Below are 20,847 nucleotides of genomic sequence, written 5' to 3'. Positions count from 1 at the left end.
TTGGTCCTCTAATTTTTAAATTGATTTTATTTGGTTTTTCAGTTTAAATTATAAGAAATTACATTTGGTTAAATAATTTTAAACTGTCACAAAATGTATTTTTTTAAAAAATTAATTAATTAATTTTAAAAATTAGATAATCAAATTGAAAAAATAATTAAAGGATTAAATTGAATAAAAAAAATTAAAAGATGAAATTGAACCTAAATAATAAATTAAAAGGAAAAAAAACTAATTTAACCAAATTTTAAATTATAGCCACCCCTCATCTCAATGTTTGGTGAGGGCAACACAGGTATAACTGATTACTTCAGAACATCCAACTGGAAGTTTCTTGCATCAATTAATTCAGACAATTTAATTTAACTCTATAAAGCCCCAATGTTCATTTACCAAATAATTAGATTATCAACCAGGTTCGACTTATTGAGGAGCACTAGATATAACATGTTATGAATTTGATGGGTTTTTCTTCTATTTTGGCAAATAAAATAATACGTTTAAGATATTTATATCTTTATGAAATACAATCTTAATTCATTTTATTTCACTGTTAAATAAAAATCTTTAGAATGATCCACATGGTAGTGAACTGAACGATTTAGGTAAAACTTGTTAAACAAAAATCTGATAGTTAGAATCTCATTAGCATGAATCCAATAATTGTGCGGGAGCCACTTTAACCAAATATACAGGTGCATAGCAGATCATTTTTGGTAAAACAATACATGAGATGACATTTAATTATTAAACACTGCTGAAAAAAAATTGGGGAAATTACCCCTATTGCTTAAGCGTAAATAAGATTGGCTAGACAAAATTAGAGGCTACCTACATTTCATTACAACACATTAAACTGAATTACTCTTATATCAGCTCAAAATGGAGCTTGAAACACAGCCTCATAAACAGAACAAATTCGTATGAATAAATTTGGATTGTACCGAAAATTATACCAAATGAGGACGAAAAAATTAGCAAATGCAGAGGCCGTTGAAAAGTATAAGGTGAAATCTATCTAGAGCTCTTTGCCACGTCCGGTAAATTGCTTTGCTAAGAAGCATTGGTGATAAGTTAGTGATGGAACCATCAAAATCAGGTCCCAAATCCAAACGGCGCTTTTGTTCTACTACCGCCTTCTCCGTACATTTCGTTCCACTTCCTCAACTCATTCATGCTTGTTGCATCATATGCAACTGATGGACCCACCTACACATTTTAAAAATTAATGGCGCCTCAAAGTGAAAGACAGTGCAGAGAAATAAAATATAAGTTGAATAAGTTTCAAACGAGCACACATTAAATTTAACTCTAACACTCGTGGTAATCAGGAATCTAAGAAGCTTGGATAAAATAGACGCAACAAATGCATTAAAAAAAGAGAGACATCTAAAACTGATCTACTAATACACATTGGAACTTCACATAGAAACATAACAATACAAAATGAACAAAGAAAATATTATGTACCTTGGATTTTGCCTGAATAAAATCATCCAAATTAAGAGGCCTTAGTATCGAAGTTGTATCATTACTGGCTCCCTGTGCAAACCAATGGAGATAACATGTGAGAAGGCAAACAAAACAAATTAAAGCACTGATATAGAATTGGTTAAAACAATGCACCTACTACGAATTCAAATACTAACAATGAAGCTACGTGGAAAGAAGAGAATCCACATCTTGAAACCATTTGGAAATTATTTTTTTCTTTTAATTTTAAAAGTACATATAAAAGTAAACAAAACTTTAATTTGTTTAAAATAGGATTCAGTAATAATACAAACCAACATTTGATATTAGAAGCATTGCATTGCAAATTTTCAACCAATAGATAAGATCGACAGAGAAAATAGCCCAATACGATGGAAAATACTATTTTGTACTCAGGAAGGTAGACATCTCAAGGAATAATAATCTACAGTTGTCTCTACTATCCATTGAAAACTGAACTTGTTAGTTACTCTACAGCCAATGCCTACAACCGTTTATTTGTAAGTTATTGTTGCTTTTCACCAAATAATTAAAACTAATGTATCATGACACATTTTTTTCTCAGTGGGGACTACTTTCCTCGACATGCATATAATATAACCATATTGATTAAGGTATTCATTTTATATTAATAGATAAGTTGAATTTTACACACAAGAGCATTCAAATGTTCAATACTTCAACTGCTACAAGTACATTTTTCCCATTTTCATATCAAAGTAGTAAGAAATTGTAAACTTTTTTAGGATAGTGGCTTCAATAGTAATTGTTTGGGTCTCAACCTTATGCTAAAGCACAAAAGGGATTAACCAACTTCAATGATCCATGAATTTTTCACACCCATTTATACCCCGATACCAAACTTCTCCTTATAGGCATAAGATGTTTCCTCAATGAGTTACAGCTAAAGTTATGGCATGCAATATCGACAGCTTCATACATAAACTGATGGCATATTCGATAAAATATTTTCCTGGAGTTTTTACAGCATCCAGATCTGATGAACACAGTTGCAATACAGGAACATTTTTTTATATTAGATATTTATTTGTTCTTTTTTCTTTATTAAAATATTTTCCACAAATGGGGGTGTAAGTTGCCAAAGATCACCACAGAAATTGCTACAAAACTCTTTTTACACATGTTCATTGCACATTAATCAATTAAGAAAGATCAAATTTAGGATCCGCATACCTTCTTTTCTTCCTCTAAGAGTTCTTGAACAGGTCTATATGCCGCAGCAATACAGAGGTTCTGCAAATTTAAGCATGAAGCAGCATAGTGGTGCACATGGAATGTTATATGTTGCAGCTTAAAAAAGTATGATAATTATAATGTAAGAATCACTATGCTGAAGTGCAAGAGGAATGTGAGGGATAACAGGAAATAAGGTAGCGTTCTCAACCATATCTACCTTATTTTCCCTTTGATACCTCACATTCCTAATGTGATCCAGCATAGTGGTGCCTAACATATAGCAGTTCCTATTCAGTTGCACTTGACAATATTTACCTTCAAATCACTGCCAGAGTATCCATCAGTCAAGTTAGCAAGTTTGTCAAACTGAAAATCAGAATTCAAATTTTCTTGTGCAAGAAAGATTCTTAAAATCTTCATTCGATTTTCAGCATCTGGTAAATCAACATATATCCTAGAGAAATATAGAGCCAGCCCAAAGCTTAGTTAGCAAAAAAATAGTAATTTCAAGTATTTATCAAATACTTCCCTATTGTAAATGTCAACTTGGAATTTAAATAAAGTTCCACAATCTACACTATCAAGGTATTTATTGCGGTATAAATTTTTAATAGTTTATTAAACTACTCTCCTTATAAGTATAGCTTAAGCTTTTGGCCTTTGGGATAATTGATTCTTGACAATATGATTCAACAATAGCATAACAGTCAAGGAAAATAGTGACAGAACATATTGTTAACTTCCACCCAATCCTATCAACTCTTCATATATCCACCCTAAAAAGTAATGAGTGCTGAAGCTCAGACAAAAAGAGGATAAAAAATATATAACTGTATAAAAATCAGACAGAACATGGGACAACCATAATTCAAAAATGTGATAATGGATATGACCCTTCAGGCAATAACTCTAACTTTCAAAGAGGAATCTTAAAGTTTACCTTCTTGGTAAACGACGAATAACAGCATCATCAAGGTCAAATGGCCGGTTAGTTGCACCCAGAATAAGGATTCTTTGGTTTTCTTTTGACCTCAATCCATCCCAAGCTGCCATGAACTCGTTCCTCATTCTTCTAGTGGCCTCATGCTCAAAAGCACCACCTCGAGCTCCAAGCAGACTGTCAACCTACAATACAGATTCTAGTCAGAAACCAAGTTTCCATGCCGTGATTGACTCAGATAAACTGATAAAGTAGACTTGACGGCACATTTTAAACATTTTTTTTAACTTTTGAGGGCACAGTCCAGGAAAGTGGAAACTAATGTTTGCCATTGACTAAAATATAAATTAACTAGAAAAAAATCCAAAGAGACAAGGAGAAATAATGAATTTTAAAATCCAAAAGCCTTCTTTTACTCTTCAGCCTTTTGGGAAGAAAAAACCAAAAGGACAACCAAAATCATGAGACTGCAATCTGAAATCATTAGACATCTAGACAATTCATGGTGTAATCTAGAGGGGACAGAAAATATCTTGATTTTCTTGCTATGCATTGAATGGTTTTATAAATGTGACATTAAAAGAAGTGCTAGATTTTGTGTGCAACATACTTTCTCTTTCCATTTCAACTAATCCATTCAAGAGCAGAGAGACTTGCCACAGAGAAGAGACAAGGTTAGTCCTTAAAGGTCCACTAGAAGTAGTTATTGAACTACCTATTTTGAAAATTTGCTGTTACATTAACAACTTAACATTTTAACATACAGAACTAAAAATTCAAAATATATAATAAAAAAAAAGATTGCAAATTCCAATGTACCAGAAATAAAAATACATTATTTTTCAAGTATACCGTGAATGTTTTGAAAAGCAAAATTAATGAAAAAAAGGTTATGCATTCAGGCACTCACTTCATCGACAAATACAATGACAGGAGCAAGCTTGCTGGCAAATGAGAAAAGCGCTTTGGTTAGTTTTTCAGCATCTCCAAACCACTGTATCAGGGAAAAAAAAATATATATAAGATATCACATGCAAAAGAAGAAACTAATACACCTTTAAACAACTGAATCAATTTATATAAGAAAAATAAATGAGCAAAAAACTTCAAAGGAACTTGATTTTAGAAAAACTAGTTAATTATAGAGCCACATGTTTTTACATAATTCTATTTATCTATCCTCCAATCCAGATTGAAGCACTTGCACTTCAGATTCTCTTGGTGTGTTTTCTTGCAAGTTTTTTGTTTAAGCTTCTAACCTAATTCTCTTAATCATTAAACATTTACTTGATAAATCCATTTGGAAGTCCAAAACACCCTCTAAGATAAACAAAAAAATTCTTTTTGAGAGATACATAGTAAGATTAATACAAATTGTTGAGAGTTTGAGATATGGGCTGAAGTTGTGTTAGAATATTTGTTTGATATCATTGTTTGGGGATCAAAGATAATAGGATATCATGCATATGTAGCAAGTTAGATGCATACAAAATTTGCATAGACAAACCACCAAATTCTTTACGTTTTAGTTCAAGAGACTTATCAATTGAAAGAGGAAAATGTGCAAGAATAAAAATTACCTTTGAAGTAAGGGTCGAACCAGTTATGCTGATAAAATTTGCACCAGCTTCGGTTGCAAGTGCCTTGGCCAGAAGGGTTTTCCCAGTGCCAGGAGGACCAAAAAGTAATATTCCTTTACAGGGCTGGAAAAAGTTTCTTCAAATTAGTTACAAACAAGGAAGAGAACAAAATCAATTTGGATACAATGAGAACGCATGCGAGAAACAAAAAACATTACCCGTAACAGATTCCCACGAGAGAAAAGCTCTGGCCTTCTCATTGGAAGAATAACAAGTTCATTAAGTGCCTTTTTCACATCTTCAAGAGCACCTATGTCATCAAACTTCACCCCAATTTCACCAGGAGGTACTACAGCTGAAATGAAATTGCTCTCAAACTCATCCTTTGCAAGGTTCTGTTACAATATTCATATGAACAAAATCAACCTAAGAAAAAAAAGGCCTGAATTTAAAATTGTAAAATTGTTAGGAAAATAGATGTTTGGGAAATTTTACCCTTTGTGGGTGCAGGTTTATGTATGTTAAGTGCATTAAGCCAATAATAGTTCAGTGTAGTACAATATAGTCCAGGGGACACAAATACCCTCCACACATTAATCACATGCATAATAACATTTTAATTATCAACAAAGATCTCTTATATTAACACAAAACAATAATAAAAAATAAAAAAACATGCCTTGAGGCTTTGAGAAGGCTTCCGTGACATAGTTTCCTGGCCCTTCAATCTTGAGACTGCAATTTCAAGACTTCACAAAAAGAACAAGTGAACCTTAAAATTCTACCCAATCACATATATATAATAGAATAATAGGATTTAAATTTCTACCTTTCACGAGGTAGGCACAATCTTTCTCCTTTAACAGAAGGAAGCAAGCATGATGACAAGTAATGATTTTTTGCCCAGCCTACCACTTTTTCAGCTTCTGAAAACAAAAGCACATGATGCACAAAAACCATGACATTGCAAATCTAACAACTAACAAATGCCATTAGGAGATTTGTTAAGGCTTCAGATGGAAAGTATTAGATGAAAAATAAAGCTTTTTTAAGTTCCCACTACGTTAAATGTTATACTCCTCGTTAAATACTTTCAATTTTTTAATGCTTAACAAGCTTCCTTATGGCACTTGTTAGCAAGAACCCTTGATAGTATTAAGTTACTAATTTTGCATGTTTTATTGTAACTTTTAAATAAATAAATAAAATGTAACTCAACAAACTTTTGTCAACATCGACATGGTTAGACCATGATGTTAGAGTGCAAATTATATTTTTACCCTGATTACAGCCACAATGTTCTTCCAAGGTTTTCATTGATAGTATTGCAATGGAATTGCAAGGCTCTATTCAGCTGGTGCAACCCTTATCCCCACCCCCACCCCTCATTCTTTAAGGGGATAACTTATGCTCCAACCTTGTACTCCCTTCCTTTCTAATAATATTTTTTATGAATGAAAGAAAAAGCACAAGTTGTACAATAGAAACCATTAGAAGCATATTAGCATTAAAATAGATCAAATATAAAGTGCATACAAGATAAAAACAATAAGAAAACTTAAAATAAGCTAATAATTCTCTTTTTCCCTTTCTTAATCATCATCAACCAACCAATTAAATGCAATACTAACACTTAAATCAAATAATGCATAAACAAGTATGAGTGCTTCCTAGAATTTAAACCAATAAATCAACATTCCAATATTTTGTAGTTTCTTAATTTAAGATCTGTTTGTCATTACTCAATTTCAGATTTGTGTTCCAAAAAGGGAAATTCATTATGGATGACTAAAATTATGTCAATCCAAAAATGGAAATACATTATGGATGAAGAAAACATACAAATAAAATGGTTGATGAAGAAAAAAGACTAGAACATAATAAGAGAATGAGTCGAACTTACTATGCTTTGTCAAAAAGATGCCATCAGTATTTACATGCAAAAGGTCCATGCATGATAGCTGATGTTCTTCGAGAACCTGCAACATGAAAATCCAGCTATAAATTATGATTATGATGCTGTAAAATGCATCACTGCTTTATTTGTCACTCACTCATAATGCATGCACTCTACTTAGCCATTTCATTGCTTAGTTTCCATTCTTCTAAAATAGAAGCTTCACAAACTCATAACTAATAATTTTGCTTTATGAGACATAGTTATTTTGTTTTACATTTAACACGTCATATCATTTATATGATATATAATATATTTGAAGTTATTTTGCATTGTCTCTGAATCTTACAATTGGTAATGATTCACAATTCAAAAATTAGCTTCGCAATTCACGATTTGAATCTCGATTTGATAACCTTTGTATATATCATCAATGATAAATCATCAGCAGGGCAACAATAAATGCTTCAGAAACCAGAGAATTACCTTCCGTAATACATTCAAATTACTACGTGAAGTCACAATTTTCTTATCTTCCTCAAGTTGTTTCTTAAATGTTGCCAGCAGATTCTCATCCTGCAAAGTGTCATACAGAATTCCAGATGAAAAAATGGCATAAACAAAGATAATAATAGCTGTGCAGAACAGAAAGAAAATTAATAGGCAAACTACCAGAATCATTTTCATCAAATTGTATATAAAGTTAGGTGCTTTATAATCCTCAACAGAAAACCTTAAAAGGATCCATCTAGCTGATTAACAGTAAAACCAATATAGCATTTCTGCTTTGGCTCCATGAAGAATTATAGGGTTTCCAATGTATGCCTTTGAGAAATATGTTACTATCATGCTTAGAAGAAGGGGGAAAATTCATTGCAGAAATGGTCACCAATATGAACATCCAAATTTACTACGCCTATGAAGAAAAGATGAGGAAAATATATTAACAACTACAAAAAATCATGTGTAGAAACATATACAACGTGAATAAGCCATTTACCTTTCTATTATGATAATATTCCTATATGTCTGATTAGTAATGAAAAAAATATCTTCATAAGACATGTATGTTGGCATTTAATGTTCTTGTTCATTATTGTTCCTACAGTAATGGTGTAGTGTACTGAGATGTTTAAAATTTAAAATGTTTCAAACTTAAGAGGGGTGTTGACAAGTGTCTCCTTGTAGTAGTAGTAGTAGTCGTAGTACTTCGTAGTAGTGTAGACAAAACAATTACCTTAAGTGATTCATCATGATTACCTTAGGTGGATGCATATGCAAATTGCAAAACAATTACCTTAGGTGGATGCATACTCAAAACATTGGAGAAGAGCTTGTTAATTTCATCATCTTCTGATGTCTTGTCCCCTTTAATTCCCTCAGTCAAACGCTTCAGAGAAAGAGGCTGTAAACAGTTATCAAAAAGAATTCAATGATGGAACCATAAAAATTCATTTGGTGATTTCCACAATGCCCCAAGTGCACTAACCTGCCCTGTTAGAATTTATTGACTACTTGTTTCAGCATCCACATTCAACTCAACAGATGATAAATCAGACACCAGAGCAGATTAAAAGTGCACTTAGGCACCATAGAATTGGCCATAACAAATCTTACGAGTTACAAGAAAATACTGGTAATATTTACAATGGTAGCATATAGCCACCAAAGAATCATTGTATATCTAACTGAAATAGCTTTCTTATCATATAAAACAATGAAACAAAAGCATGAGCATGAAGCTTAATGGTTTTCAATAACTTGCAAGTTGCAAATAAGCAAGGTATCAATCATGTACATATCTCTTAAAGAAAAAATGGCTAAAGGGAAGATCTCAACCTGATCTAATGCACTCCAAAATGGAAATTAAAAGGTTCACAGTTCACTACACATCAAGCACATAATAACTATAAAAAGTCCCCATGAAATCTATATTTTCACTAACAGAATAACAAGAGTGATGGCTAACAAATTACCATAACAGAAGGAAAGTCAAATGCACATGAACATGAAAGCAATTTTATGAAAGTGAAGCAGATGTTATATTAAAAATAAAAATATAACATTCCAATGAAATTCTCAAATTTACCATTAATATATTTAGTCAGTCTATAAGAGACTCAAGCAGCATCCTAAATGTATTATCAACAAAGGTAACAAAATATGCATAAAAAGAAAAAATTGTCCAAACTCTTTAAAGCCACTATTTGGAAGAAAAGAAAGAATGTGCATTTGGGAGGAGGATAAAGCTGACACCAATTTCAATCATGAATAAATTCAGAAACAATACATTTTAGCAACATACTATAGTTCATTGGGATTCAAAAAGAAAAGAATGGATAGTAGTTATTTGACAGCAGCATAATTTGAACTCACAGACAGTTAACAATAGAATGTTTAAGGGGATGCAGAAATTTGTAGAAAGATAGAAAGCATTACCAGCTTAGCAACACGTCCAAAGTTTGGAAGAATCATTGTCTGTCAAACATCACATGTGATCAAGGATAAAAGTCAAAATAAAATGTTACAAGTTGCACAATGGAAGTAAATGCATTTCAGTCACGAACATTTAGAACTTATTACTTCATGACCAAAAATAACAATTGAAGCTTACGAATTCTTCTTTCTCCTTTGATCCTGACTGAACTTTGTTTTGCCCACAAATGAATACTATAGGGCCAGATAACCGGTCAAACATCTCCTCAACCTTATGAAAAAACTCATTTCTGTTTGACTTAGGAACGGCTTTATGTAACCATTGTGAACTGTCCGGAAAATAGACAATAAGAGGCTGTCTGTGATGCAAAACCTGCAAAAGCAACAGTCAGGTTCACCCATCAGTAAAACAAGATTGTAGTTATCTTACTATGAGATTTCAAAAATTGAAGAATTCCAGAGCACAATACCTCACATAAAGCCTCCACTGCTATGTAGCAATCCTGTGATTGAGCATCAAGATCATTCTCAATGTCCTTAACTGTTTGCAAATTAAAAAGTCTTAGTTGTTTATAGACAAAAAGAACTAAAATATTTTTATATCCAAAGGGAGGTTCAAGTTCACATGCTTATATCAAAGTTGCTACAGCTCACAAGTATTATTCTAAAAACTTTCTTTAAGTCCTAGAACATAAACTACTACATCAACCTCTGGTAATTATTTTAAAAAATCATCAAAACTCTGAGCCATATATATTTGACAAAGATCAACGTAACCTTATGGCTTGACTAGAAAAATCTACTCATTCCATTTTTTCACCAATACCTAGATCTTGGATAAATGAAAATTTTATCGATAAGACCTTTTCAATTGTAGCCAATATCGTATATTTTCTAACAAAATGATAGGTCAAACTGATTTGAGAAAGAGTTATAAGGTTCGCTTGGTGGTTAAAGGGAGAATGGGGGAGGTAGAGGTCATAGGTTTGAATCGCTCCAACAAAACTAACAACTAACATTTGTTGATAAAAAAATATAATCTGATTTGAGCAGTTATAATTCTGTATTAGGAAGTTATTGGGCAGTTATTATTTTTATATTAATTTTGGATTAGGCTGTTATAGGTTACAATGTGACAGTTATAACAATATATAAGTTGTGTTGCAGACTTGTGACAATGAGCTAAGGTGTAAGATTGTTATTCTGTCTATTTCAAAGAAGGCAACTCCTTGTTACTTGTTAGAGGGAAACCCTACGTTCGTACGCAAATCTGGGCTAAAAACTATATCATTTCTATTTTCATTCAGAAATCAGTGTGTTAATTTTTTTGAGTCCAACAATTGGTTTGGCCTGCTGGATGTCATCGACAAGGAAGGACTCAAGAGTGGAGGGATTGTAGAAACAAATAGAGCAGATATGCAAGACTAATGAGGAATTAAGGAGGTCCAATTCTGACCATGATAATTTTTTATAAATGACGGAAATTCAGTTGAAGATTTAAGGGAGAACCTTTTAAAAATGCAGAGTAAAATTGATAGTTTGGCTAAAATTTGGAAACATAAAAAGTATCTCTAAACAATCAACTAAACATAGAAAATATAAGGGAGCTAGCTTTAAGATTTAGATGATTGTCATTTTCTATATTTTGAATAAGAAAAATTTACCATGTATCCAATAAATTGGGGGTTTTGTATGATCATCATTAAGATTCTCCACCTCGCCCTTATTGACCCTATCTTCATTAATATCCAAGATGACAGCAACTCGATCTCCATTAACCTCATATACCTCTCCTCTCTGACCTTTAGTTAAAGGCCTGCAATAAATCCACATTTGGTTAAAATTGCAAAAAAGAACGACCTGCAAGCTATAAGCATATCTTTGAAACATATAATTCTTACTTGTGCCTTATTTGTTGTGTATATCAATATAAAATATTTTGAAGAATTAAAGGAAAATCAAGACATAATTTTAAGCACATCATGAGATAGAGCAAAAATAAATGATAGACATCCTAAAAATAGTACACCCCGGTATCAGACATAAAAATCAATGACCAGAAAAGGACAATACAATTATATAAAATACATGTGGAAAATAGGTTAAATTAATTATTTCATACCTCAAAATATCATGATTTTTTCATTTGGCCCCCCCAAATATCATGAATTTCTCATTTAGTCCCTCATTTTTAAAACCACATTGGCACTTAATGGACAAATTAAACAGAGGCTGCTTAGTAAAAGGACTACATGGGAATGTAAACTTCTGTTTGTGGACCAAATAACAACTTATTTAAAATGAGACAAAATAGGGAAATCAACCAATCATAATATTTTGAGGGACCAAAAACATAATTTAGTCCCCCAAAAAATATATTAGATGACCAGACACAAAACATACAATATCAAAATGAATATTGCAATTTTGCAACATACACAAAGAAATCGATGCTACATCTTTAAGGCAACACATTTCATTCTCTGAACTTTTTTTATTTTTTTTAATAATCAAATAATTCATCAAGATTGAATAGAAAGGAACAAATATAAGAGGATAAAAAATCCTCAAGAATTATAGATGTCAAGACCAAAAAAAATGGGGGGAAAAATAAAAAAGAAAGATCAAGAAACATGGAACATAGCATGTCAATCTCTCTGAAATTAATGAAAAGAATGCAAATTTACAAAAATCAGGTTCACTTTATCCTGTTATTACATGGTCAAAGATACACATCAAAATGCAAGCCATTGATTATGCCTTTTTACCTAATACAAAAATATAAAATGAATAATCAAACTATCCCACAGATGCTATTCCATTACGTACAAATGTTGAAAAAATCAGGAGTTTTGTTAGTATTACAGGTTGCAAAAATGTTTATAAAAGATAGAGCCCGAAAAGAGTATATAAGTGAGGGGCAACCCTCACTTTACAAGATGGTTTCATAAGGTTGAGTTAGGCTCAAATCCAAATTCTAAAACAATGTAGAAGGATCAGCCAATCAGAAATCCTCCTCAGCAGTAGAAACATGGAAAAATAGAAATAAAGTCCCTCTGCATATCTGAAAAAGAAACTCCTTAAAAGGCCATGAACATAATCAGATAAACCCACAAGAAGCCAGAAAACTATCCTATCCCCAAGAAGATTTACAGAGGAAATCACTGCCTGAACTTGCATTTAACTCAAATCTAATGCACTGCATAGAGAGCACAACTCACAATACCTTAGCCTCCTTGCTTCTCCCATAAATCTCAAAAATGGTGTTGTGAAAGGACAAATACATTTCTAACCAATTAAGAATAAAATCCAATACAAATACATTCAACTATTCCTAGTCCATACGCCCATCATGACTCCAATCCCATGCTTCATTTCACGAAGGAACTCACATAATGTTCTCACATTGATCACATAAGGAAACAGAATAATGGCAGATAGATATCTGCCAATACAAAGGAAAATCAAATAAACAACCCAAGAAAACAATTATTAGGTAATCATCAGATAAAAATAAAAGGCACGAAACCTTTTGAACACCCTAAAAATGAAAAGCAGAGAGCTAAAGTGAATGTCAACATTGACATTTACATTGCATTCACATGGCCAGCTACTGTATGCCACATCTTTAACTGCAACCAGGGGCACAAAGATAGAGAATAGGAAGAACAGAAAAAGATACAAAATTTATCAAGGTTCAACCTACAGCAAACTATTAGGCTTACGTTCATGGTCAGAACAGAGAGGAAATTCACTATGACCAATGAAAATTATCAGGAGTAATTGTGCAATACTCGAACCTAATATCTGTACACCCAATCACTGTAACTAGGATTTACAACACTTTACATTCTACAACCTAAAAAGTAAAAACTGATTATAGGACTGTAGGATTCCCTGTAGGGTGACCATGCATGCTTTTCCAGGTCAGGCCGCACCCCAAGGGAAAGCTCAAATAAATGCAAGCCACTTTATATCATGTGTTATCATCTATTTGCCATATTAGCATTTTTTTTTAAAAAAAAAATGGGTTTCAAGAAAATGCCAAAATGTGAGAGGCATTTATTTAACAGTTTGACTTCTACACATAGGGATGACTTACCAACCCACCTGCCATGTATAATAGTATAAGCATTAGTTGTACCATCAAATGTAGGTATCTTCCCCAGTATGATCCTGTGATAAAATTATATATGCCAATGTCAGGTGAGTGCTAGCTCAAAGTCCAACGGGGATGATACAATGGTGTACAAGAAACAGCCGAGGCAACTCTTTTAGAACCACACTTCTCAAAATATTTGACAACTTTCTAATTGTACATGGGCTTCACAGTTACTTGGGCACTATGTCCTAAGACATTCATAAAAATTACAGGTGCCTAATCACATATTATGCAAACTCCAAATGTACAAAAGTTTAAAATTACATGACTTGCACCCACTAGCTAAGGACTTGCATCAAACGCATTTAACTGGATAGTCTTAAACCTAGTCTTAAAACTATTACCGTAAAAAAGTGAAAAATATTTAAAGAAAAAAAATGTCATAAAAATAGAAACGCTCACCAAATATTGGCATATATAATTCAACCACAAGATAAACAGACAAAAACAAAGGCTTCCAATGGGAAAAAAAAAACTGCATATACTTCTCTCTCATGATATAGAGAAATATCAATTATACTCAGAAATCAGATTATCTTATGAAGAACTTCTATTTTCAGTTCTCTAAAGGACATTGGTGAATCACGGGATCATTAAACTCCAAGATACATGTTCTTAAAAATCTTATATTGGAAAGAAATCAGTAAATGAAAATCCATGGGAAGTTGTTTCCACTTTTCCATTATACTCTTCAGATTTAAGAATCCAAATCACAAGATTTGGGATTTTGTTGAGTCAAGTTTACCCCTATCCAACAGTATCACCACTTCCTCTATAATTACCAATAGTGCCACTATTACAACCACGTATTTGCTGCACAATGGCCACAAACATGAAAAGCACAAACAATACAATAATCGCATCAACACCATGCACATAATAATTGTCATTATTTGTACAATATTTAACATCTTTTAATGAATGAAGATCCATTTTTCTTTGGGGGAACAATGGAATTAAGAATTGGATTCAGTTCTCAGCTTGAGTTCCTCAAATCAAAATCCCAAGAGGTCATCAGGAATCCAAGGAAGCATCACTTATGACACTGGCAGTGAATCATTTATGCGGTTCTCTGGTGAATAATAAATGCCTGCATTAACAAGGGGTCTCTTTGCCACTGGTACTATATATATATATACTTTTGCTGATCAAAAAAAAAAAACAAGGGGTCTCTTTGCTTAATTGCCATAACTTATTTTATTGACCAAGTTGTGCATACACATTTTCTATTTTATGGACCAAGTTGTGCCTACACATTTTCTATTTTATGGACCAAGTTGTGCATAAGCATTTCCGATGGTGCTCTAGCTCTGCTCTGTTGCAAAGGAACTTCATCTTCTGATATGCAAATAGTGAGCATGTTTATCACATAGCCTCTTCGGCTATTTACTTTCTTTAGGTTCTATGACGAAGATATTTCTCATCCCTCAGTTGCATTAATATCATAACTCTAAAAAATTTCTTCTTTTATTTGGAAAAAAAAAATGAAGCAATAATTCTATCCATTTTCTACTGCTTTTGTTCTTCTCATCATCATCAAATTGTTCATCAGTCTGCTTAAAATAGGTAATTGGATGAGAAAAATCTTCCAAGATGATTTATCAAAATCAGTCATGTTTGCCGCCACAGTAACATAGATAAGCAAGTTCATGTCCACTTAGCTCGAAAACATATAAGGTGTGCCTTATTCAATAAATTAAATGAATGTCTCACATAAAAAATGCAATTGTGTAGGATATGATGGACCACAAAGTAATATATTAGGGAGAAGGGAAAAAAAGGGGAATCAGTTTATTACCTATCCTCATCTGTAACTTTAACAGATGGCCCAATGTACTTCACACGGTCACCTAAGAAAAACATAACAAAGCAGTAATGTAGATATTTACATGAATGCTAATACAATGAGAAAATGAAAGCAAATAGCTAAGAAGATTAATCATTTGGCAAGTTCATATGTATGACCAGAGTTCCAGCTAGCTGAACATGTTACCTTTTCTTAGCTGGCATCCAGATTCATTAGAAGATTTGACATCATTAGACTTGGATGACTCAGAATTCTCAGATTCACCAGACACTTCCTGTCAAAAGTTTCAGGTAAGGATGAGATATAAAACTATCTGCAGCCAGTAACTGAATGAGTTCAAACTAAGAAATTTATTTAAAATCTTGTAAATTAATAATTCTTAAGAGAAGACTAACACAAGAATTTCAATTAAGATAACTAATAAAAATCTAGAATCATTGTGTAGATTCGGTGAAACTAAACATTGAGTGAATTTTCAAAATAGTGTACAACTAGATTTGCATTAACACTAGCATTAGAATACCACTTTTTAAATATTCATCATCTTAAGTTATATTCTGTCCACTAATTGAAAGCTTCCACAGTTACCAAATACTTTATTTTATCATAGCCAAGACGTAAAAGAAAACACCCTATTACTAGTAAACAAGAGTTAACTACATAGACACCTTTTCTAATTCTTCAACATTGTAAGGAACAAGTTTCCGAAGAACAGCTGCTTTAACCTTCTTAAGGTGTGCCTCAGCAGCCGCTATTGCATCTTCATTATCACTTGCATCTGACTTTGCCTCGGTACTGCTAGCCCACTCTTCTTCATTTGTAGCATCATTATCATCCTCATTCTCTGATTCCAAAGAGCCCTCCTCCCCAGACTCTGCATTATCCTCATCAGACTCATAATCTGATGATAAATCATCATCAATATCCTGCATGACAATTCAAATAATGTTAAATATTTTCTTTCTAGCATCACTGCTATTATACTAAGAAACTGTTGAATAACTTATGATGTCTATTTTTTGGCAGAACTTACATAAGGAGCAAGAATGCTGTTATCAAGCACTAACAGAGGAACTTGTAAATCTTGTGCAAGAGCCCTAACCAATCTCTCTCGATACAGCTCAGTTCCTAAAGATAAAAGGACAACATCAACATTCAGACTTAAGACAAAAACTATAATAAATTTCTGAGGCATAAATGTTAGTGAAATGGCATCCAAAATAAACATTATAAATAAAACAGAATAACAAGGACAGAAATCATGGAATAAATGACAGACCAGGAATGCTCTGAAGCAATATTCTCCCACTTGAAGATGAGAGGCGACTGCCAAAAGATGAAGCAAGCTTATTATGTCTCAAATGGGAAGCAGCACATTCCACCAGAAGATTTTTGGTATTCTCACTACAGATGGAAACATACAATTCAGTTCCACAATAAATTTCAGATAAGAAAAGGCACTAAATTGAAAAGAACAAATAGGAAGAATAAGTAATTACTGAATGTGATAAGGAAATGTGTCCCAGGAAATGTTTATCATCTCCCAAGGAATAATTCTTCTCATAAACTCTTTTTTAAACTTATCCCTTCTTGTCAAAAATGGTGATTCTCTCCTTTTACTTTCTATAGAAAGCTTCTCATTATTAAGCCATTCCTCTTGTTCCTGTTCTCCAAGTCGAGCATGTGAATTGCTGTACTTGACATCTTTCCCAAACTTGTCTTGTTTCCGTCCTTTATCAAAATTAGCTCCATCATTAACATGTGCATGCTTATCCTCACTTGCATTTCTTCCATCACTTTCAGAACTATAGGCACGTAACTGAGTACTGTTTAGACATAAACTAGGCCTTCTGTCCGGAACGGTGAAACTATTTCTAGATGAAGTATGCCTGCATGAATCTAAACCTAAAAGATGTTTTCTGATGATCCTTCCGTGTGAAGCATATTCTTTCACAGTGGTCTTAGGGGACAAAGATTGAAAACATCGTTGATCAGAGAATCTTGGCCTAAAAAAGTATTTCAATGGCTGCAACACCAAAGCCCATGTCCGATCTCTGCATTGTATTCTCCTCAAGTACATTGAATTACTGTAATTAGAAATCTGGGTAAGCAATTCACACACATAGCATTAAATAGAATTCTGTAAGACACATAACAAATAGAATGGAACCAAAAGTAGTGTTATCAATGGCAGATGGTAGAAGGCCAAAATTCTGCCATATAAACAACGCCATTATGCCTCATGGCACCGCTATGGCAGGCCTCCCTTCACAAATTGCCCATGGTGGTGGCCAAAAAATCCACCATGCCATTCCGCTATGGTGGCGTCATGGCCGCTATTTAACAACACTAAAAGTAATGAATATTCAATTGATTATATTACGACTCTAATACATTGAGAAATGGCGTTATTGAAAAATATTTTGACTCATACAAATAGTTTATTGAAAAGTTATTTTTTGTAAAAGATCCTGACTTACATGCAAGTCAAGGTACTGCTGAGTGCTGACAGCATGCATGTTCATTAAGTAAAATAAAAACCAGGTAAATAGTCAACTAAATTTACAGTAATTAGCAACTTCATATTCTACTTTTTTCTAAATACAACTAATTAGAGAGTGAAACAAATTTTTCTCTCAATGCTTGGATTCGTTTAGTTTAATATAACTAGAAATGATATATTGTGCTTTTAAGGCCAACCCACTCTCTCTTCAAAACTAGAACTGTCAAATTCTAGTCAACAAAACAGCAAGATAAAATCCAACTCTTAGGCCTTGTTTGAATAAAATTCTCCATAAGCACTTATAGAGGCAGAAAATAGGATGGTAAAATTGTAAAATGAATTAACCTTCCCCCATAAGCTAAAATCAGCCTATGCATTTAGCTTTTAAAGAAGTTAAATGAAAGAGCTTTTATAAAAATTAAGTGCATAAGTTGATTTTAGTTTATGGAAGAAGCCCAATTTATTTAAACTTGTTATTTTCTTCTCCTGTAAGTGCTTATGGAGAAGTGTATCCAAACAAGGAATCTGCCACTCTCATTAAATAGGGAATGCTTTAAATTGCAAGAGAAAGAGACTATTACAGTTCGTATGCACATGGTAAAAGAATAAGAAGCACAACCATGCAAACTAAACGCAGGCAATTTGAAAACGAAAATAAGCCATAAGCAACAACATTATCAAATATGAAAAGCCAACTATCTTGTATCCACGATAAGTTTCATTGTAAAGGATCTGAATACAATATGAAATAATTTTGCAATCATAACACATCAAAAATAAATCAATTAATGTTTCAATACAAAAGACAAGGCACTAGATCCACGCGAAGCTCGACACTGCAGCGCCAACGAATTAACAACTCAAAATATTACCAATAAATAAATAAATAGTAAGAAGAATTAAAAAAAAAACACCTCGAAGGAATAAAACGGTAAGTGATTGAAAAAAAAAAATCCCTCAATTGTGCAATCAGAAGAAGGTGGAAGATATATGAATCCATAACGAACCTTATTAGATGTGAAAAGCGAGCGAGGTGAGGTCAGAGAGAAAGTGTAGAGATGGCAAAAAAAAAAAGGAGGAGCGAAAGAATGTGCGAGAAGAGCGTCGAGAACAGATACAATACAATACGATACAACTTCGAAGAAGAAGAGATGTTGTGTTGTGTCAGTGCAAAGCTAACTTCGCAACATCGTGTGCGGTGTTCCACTGTTCACACTTGCCTGGTCCCTCGTGTGTCGTAGGTTTCATGTTTTACAATGCTGTTCAGGTCCATATCAGGCCCAATTTAGGCCCAATTTGGACCATACTTCTAACAACGTACTTTCTTATCATACATCTATAGTAAGGTTATTCTTTGGATACCATTCAAATTTCTTCAACACTCAACCTATCTTTTAAAATTCCAACTTCATCTTTTTTACTTCTTCTTCATCCCTTTCTTTTTTCTTTTTTTCGTATAGCTCCTACTGATTGGATAATCCGTAAGTCAATCCGTATGGGCCTATATAAAATTCGTATGACCCATACAGATTGTTAAAAATATGTTTTATAAAATAATTTAAAAGTTTTGATCGCGTTATTATCACGACATTATAACCAATTGAACTAATAGTTCAATTATGTTAAAAAATAATTAACATCACTATATATAACACTAAAATTTCTAATGTAAATTTAATATACATATAAGTTTACATAATAAATTTTGTGACAATTAATTTTGATCTAATAATGTATTTTTTCTCTATATAAATTTTAAATAAGAATCATAAGTTTAATAAAAAATTATATATGTAAAAAAATATATTATTAGATCAAAAATTATTATGTAAACTTATATGCGTATTATATGTTTTATAAAATAATTTAAAAGTTTTGATCGCGTTAATTATTTTTTAATATAATTGGTTTATTAACTCAGTTAGTTAAAACGTTGTGCTAATAACATGAAAGTCACAGGTTTGAGACATTAATTTTAAATTATTTCGTAAAATATATTTTTAATATAATATGGGTCATACGGATTATCCGTATGGGGTTATCTGTAAGGGTATTTTTGATTTTTTTCCTCTCATTGTTTGATGTATTGGAAAAATGTTTGGTGCAGGAAGAAAATCCCCTATATTAATTAGGTTTCAATCCATAGGATTGTCACACCGACTTAAGATTACAAGATCACTTTGCGTTCATGCGTGAGATAATGATTTATTTTGAAAGCAAATTTATGCTTGATTTTTTTATGTGCAAAATTATCTTGGGACAACGGCATCCGGAAGAGTGGTGGCCATGGTGTCCCGACAATAATGATAGTATTAGACGGCTAGACAAGACGAGGGTAGAGGAGGACATGGAGCAGAGGTCGTATGCTTGATAGAGGAGGTAGAGTTGGGCCAAGTCAAGGGAGGGGACCATGACCTAGAAGGAAGAGGAGAAGGTAATGGTGGCAATGGAAATGGTTGCATGATTATGTAAACATTCATTAGGTACTTTTTGTATATTATAAAGAAAATTTAGTGTATAGAAGGTGCAGGATGCACGTGAGACACACCTTATTAATTCTCTATTTCTCTCATTTCATCTATCAAACAATAGATATTTGAAAATGTGTTCTGAATGTGATTTTTATTCGTTGTGAATTTGTTGTTAAACTGTCATTTTCTCAAAATCCATGTTCAAGGTGGAAAAATTGAGTCTTTAGACTTTAGAGGGTCAGTTCGTTGAGTGCCAAGGAAGTCATATTGATTACTCTTTTGTTCTCAGTACAAGGAACATCAACAATAAAAAGAAACCTTGAAAAATAGAATCAGGTAATATTTTTCAGATATACCGAC

General features: G+C 32.7%; 1 protein-coding gene across 5 annotated transcripts; it reads right to left on the bottom strand.

Moving 5' to 3' along the window:
- Positions 1-758: 758 nt before the first annotated feature.
- On the bottom strand, positions 759-19,251 carry LOC100812718 (uncharacterized). Of its 5 annotated transcripts, none has more exons than XM_006590743.4 (25): positions 19,024-19,251; positions 17,013-17,614; positions 16,793-16,917; positions 16,547-16,641; positions 16,182-16,439; positions 15,700-15,787; positions 15,505-15,556; positions 13,655-13,720; positions 11,209-11,360; positions 10,015-10,085; positions 9,723-9,917; positions 9,548-9,586; positions 8,406-8,513; positions 7,595-7,684; positions 7,115-7,190; positions 6,041-6,137; positions 5,891-5,960; positions 5,430-5,606; positions 5,212-5,334; positions 4,542-4,625; positions 3,632-3,816; positions 3,007-3,145; positions 2,689-2,748; positions 1,471-1,542; positions 759-1,209 (listed from the first exon to the last, which is right to left on the bottom strand). In XM_006590743.4, the coding sequence occupies exons 2-25, from the start codon at positions 17,591-17,593 to the stop codon at positions 1,096-1,098; spliced, it is 3,117 nt and encodes a 1,038-aa protein (XP_006590806.1). In that variant the 5' UTR covers positions 17,594-17,614; positions 19,024-19,251; the 3' UTR covers positions 759-1,095. The 5 variants fall into 5 exon arrangements, with proteins under 5 accessions (XP_006590806.1, XP_006590805.1, XP_006590807.1 ...); XM_006590742.4 differs by having other exon boundaries at positions 17,013-17,600; XM_006590744.4 differs by having other exon boundaries at positions 16,239-16,439; positions 17,013-17,600.
- Positions 19,252-20,847: the final 1,596 nt, after the last annotated feature.

The sequence above is a fragment of the Glycine max genome, chromosome 11 (genome assembly GCF_000004515.6).
Source record: "Glycine max cultivar Williams 82 chromosome 11, Glycine_max_v4.0, whole genome shotgun sequence".
In the NCBI taxonomy this organism is placed as follows: domain Eukaryota; kingdom Viridiplantae; phylum Streptophyta; class Magnoliopsida; order Fabales; family Fabaceae; genus Glycine; species Glycine max.
This window is presented reverse-complemented; position numbering and strand designations above follow the sequence as displayed.

Coding starts and splice junctions, on each gene's coding strand:
- LOC100812718 (XM_006590743.4), bottom strand. CDS start 17,593: ATGTACTTGAGGAGAATACAATGCAGAGATCGGACATGGGCTTTGGTG. Junction 13,721..15,504: donor AAAGTTACAGATGAGGATAG/GTAATAAACTGA, acceptor ATTTTATCACAG/GATCATACTGGGGAAGATAC. Junction 5,607..5,890: donor AGCCTTCTCAAAGCCTCAAG/GCATGTTTTTTT, acceptor ATATTGTAACAG/AACCTTGCAAAGGATGAGTT.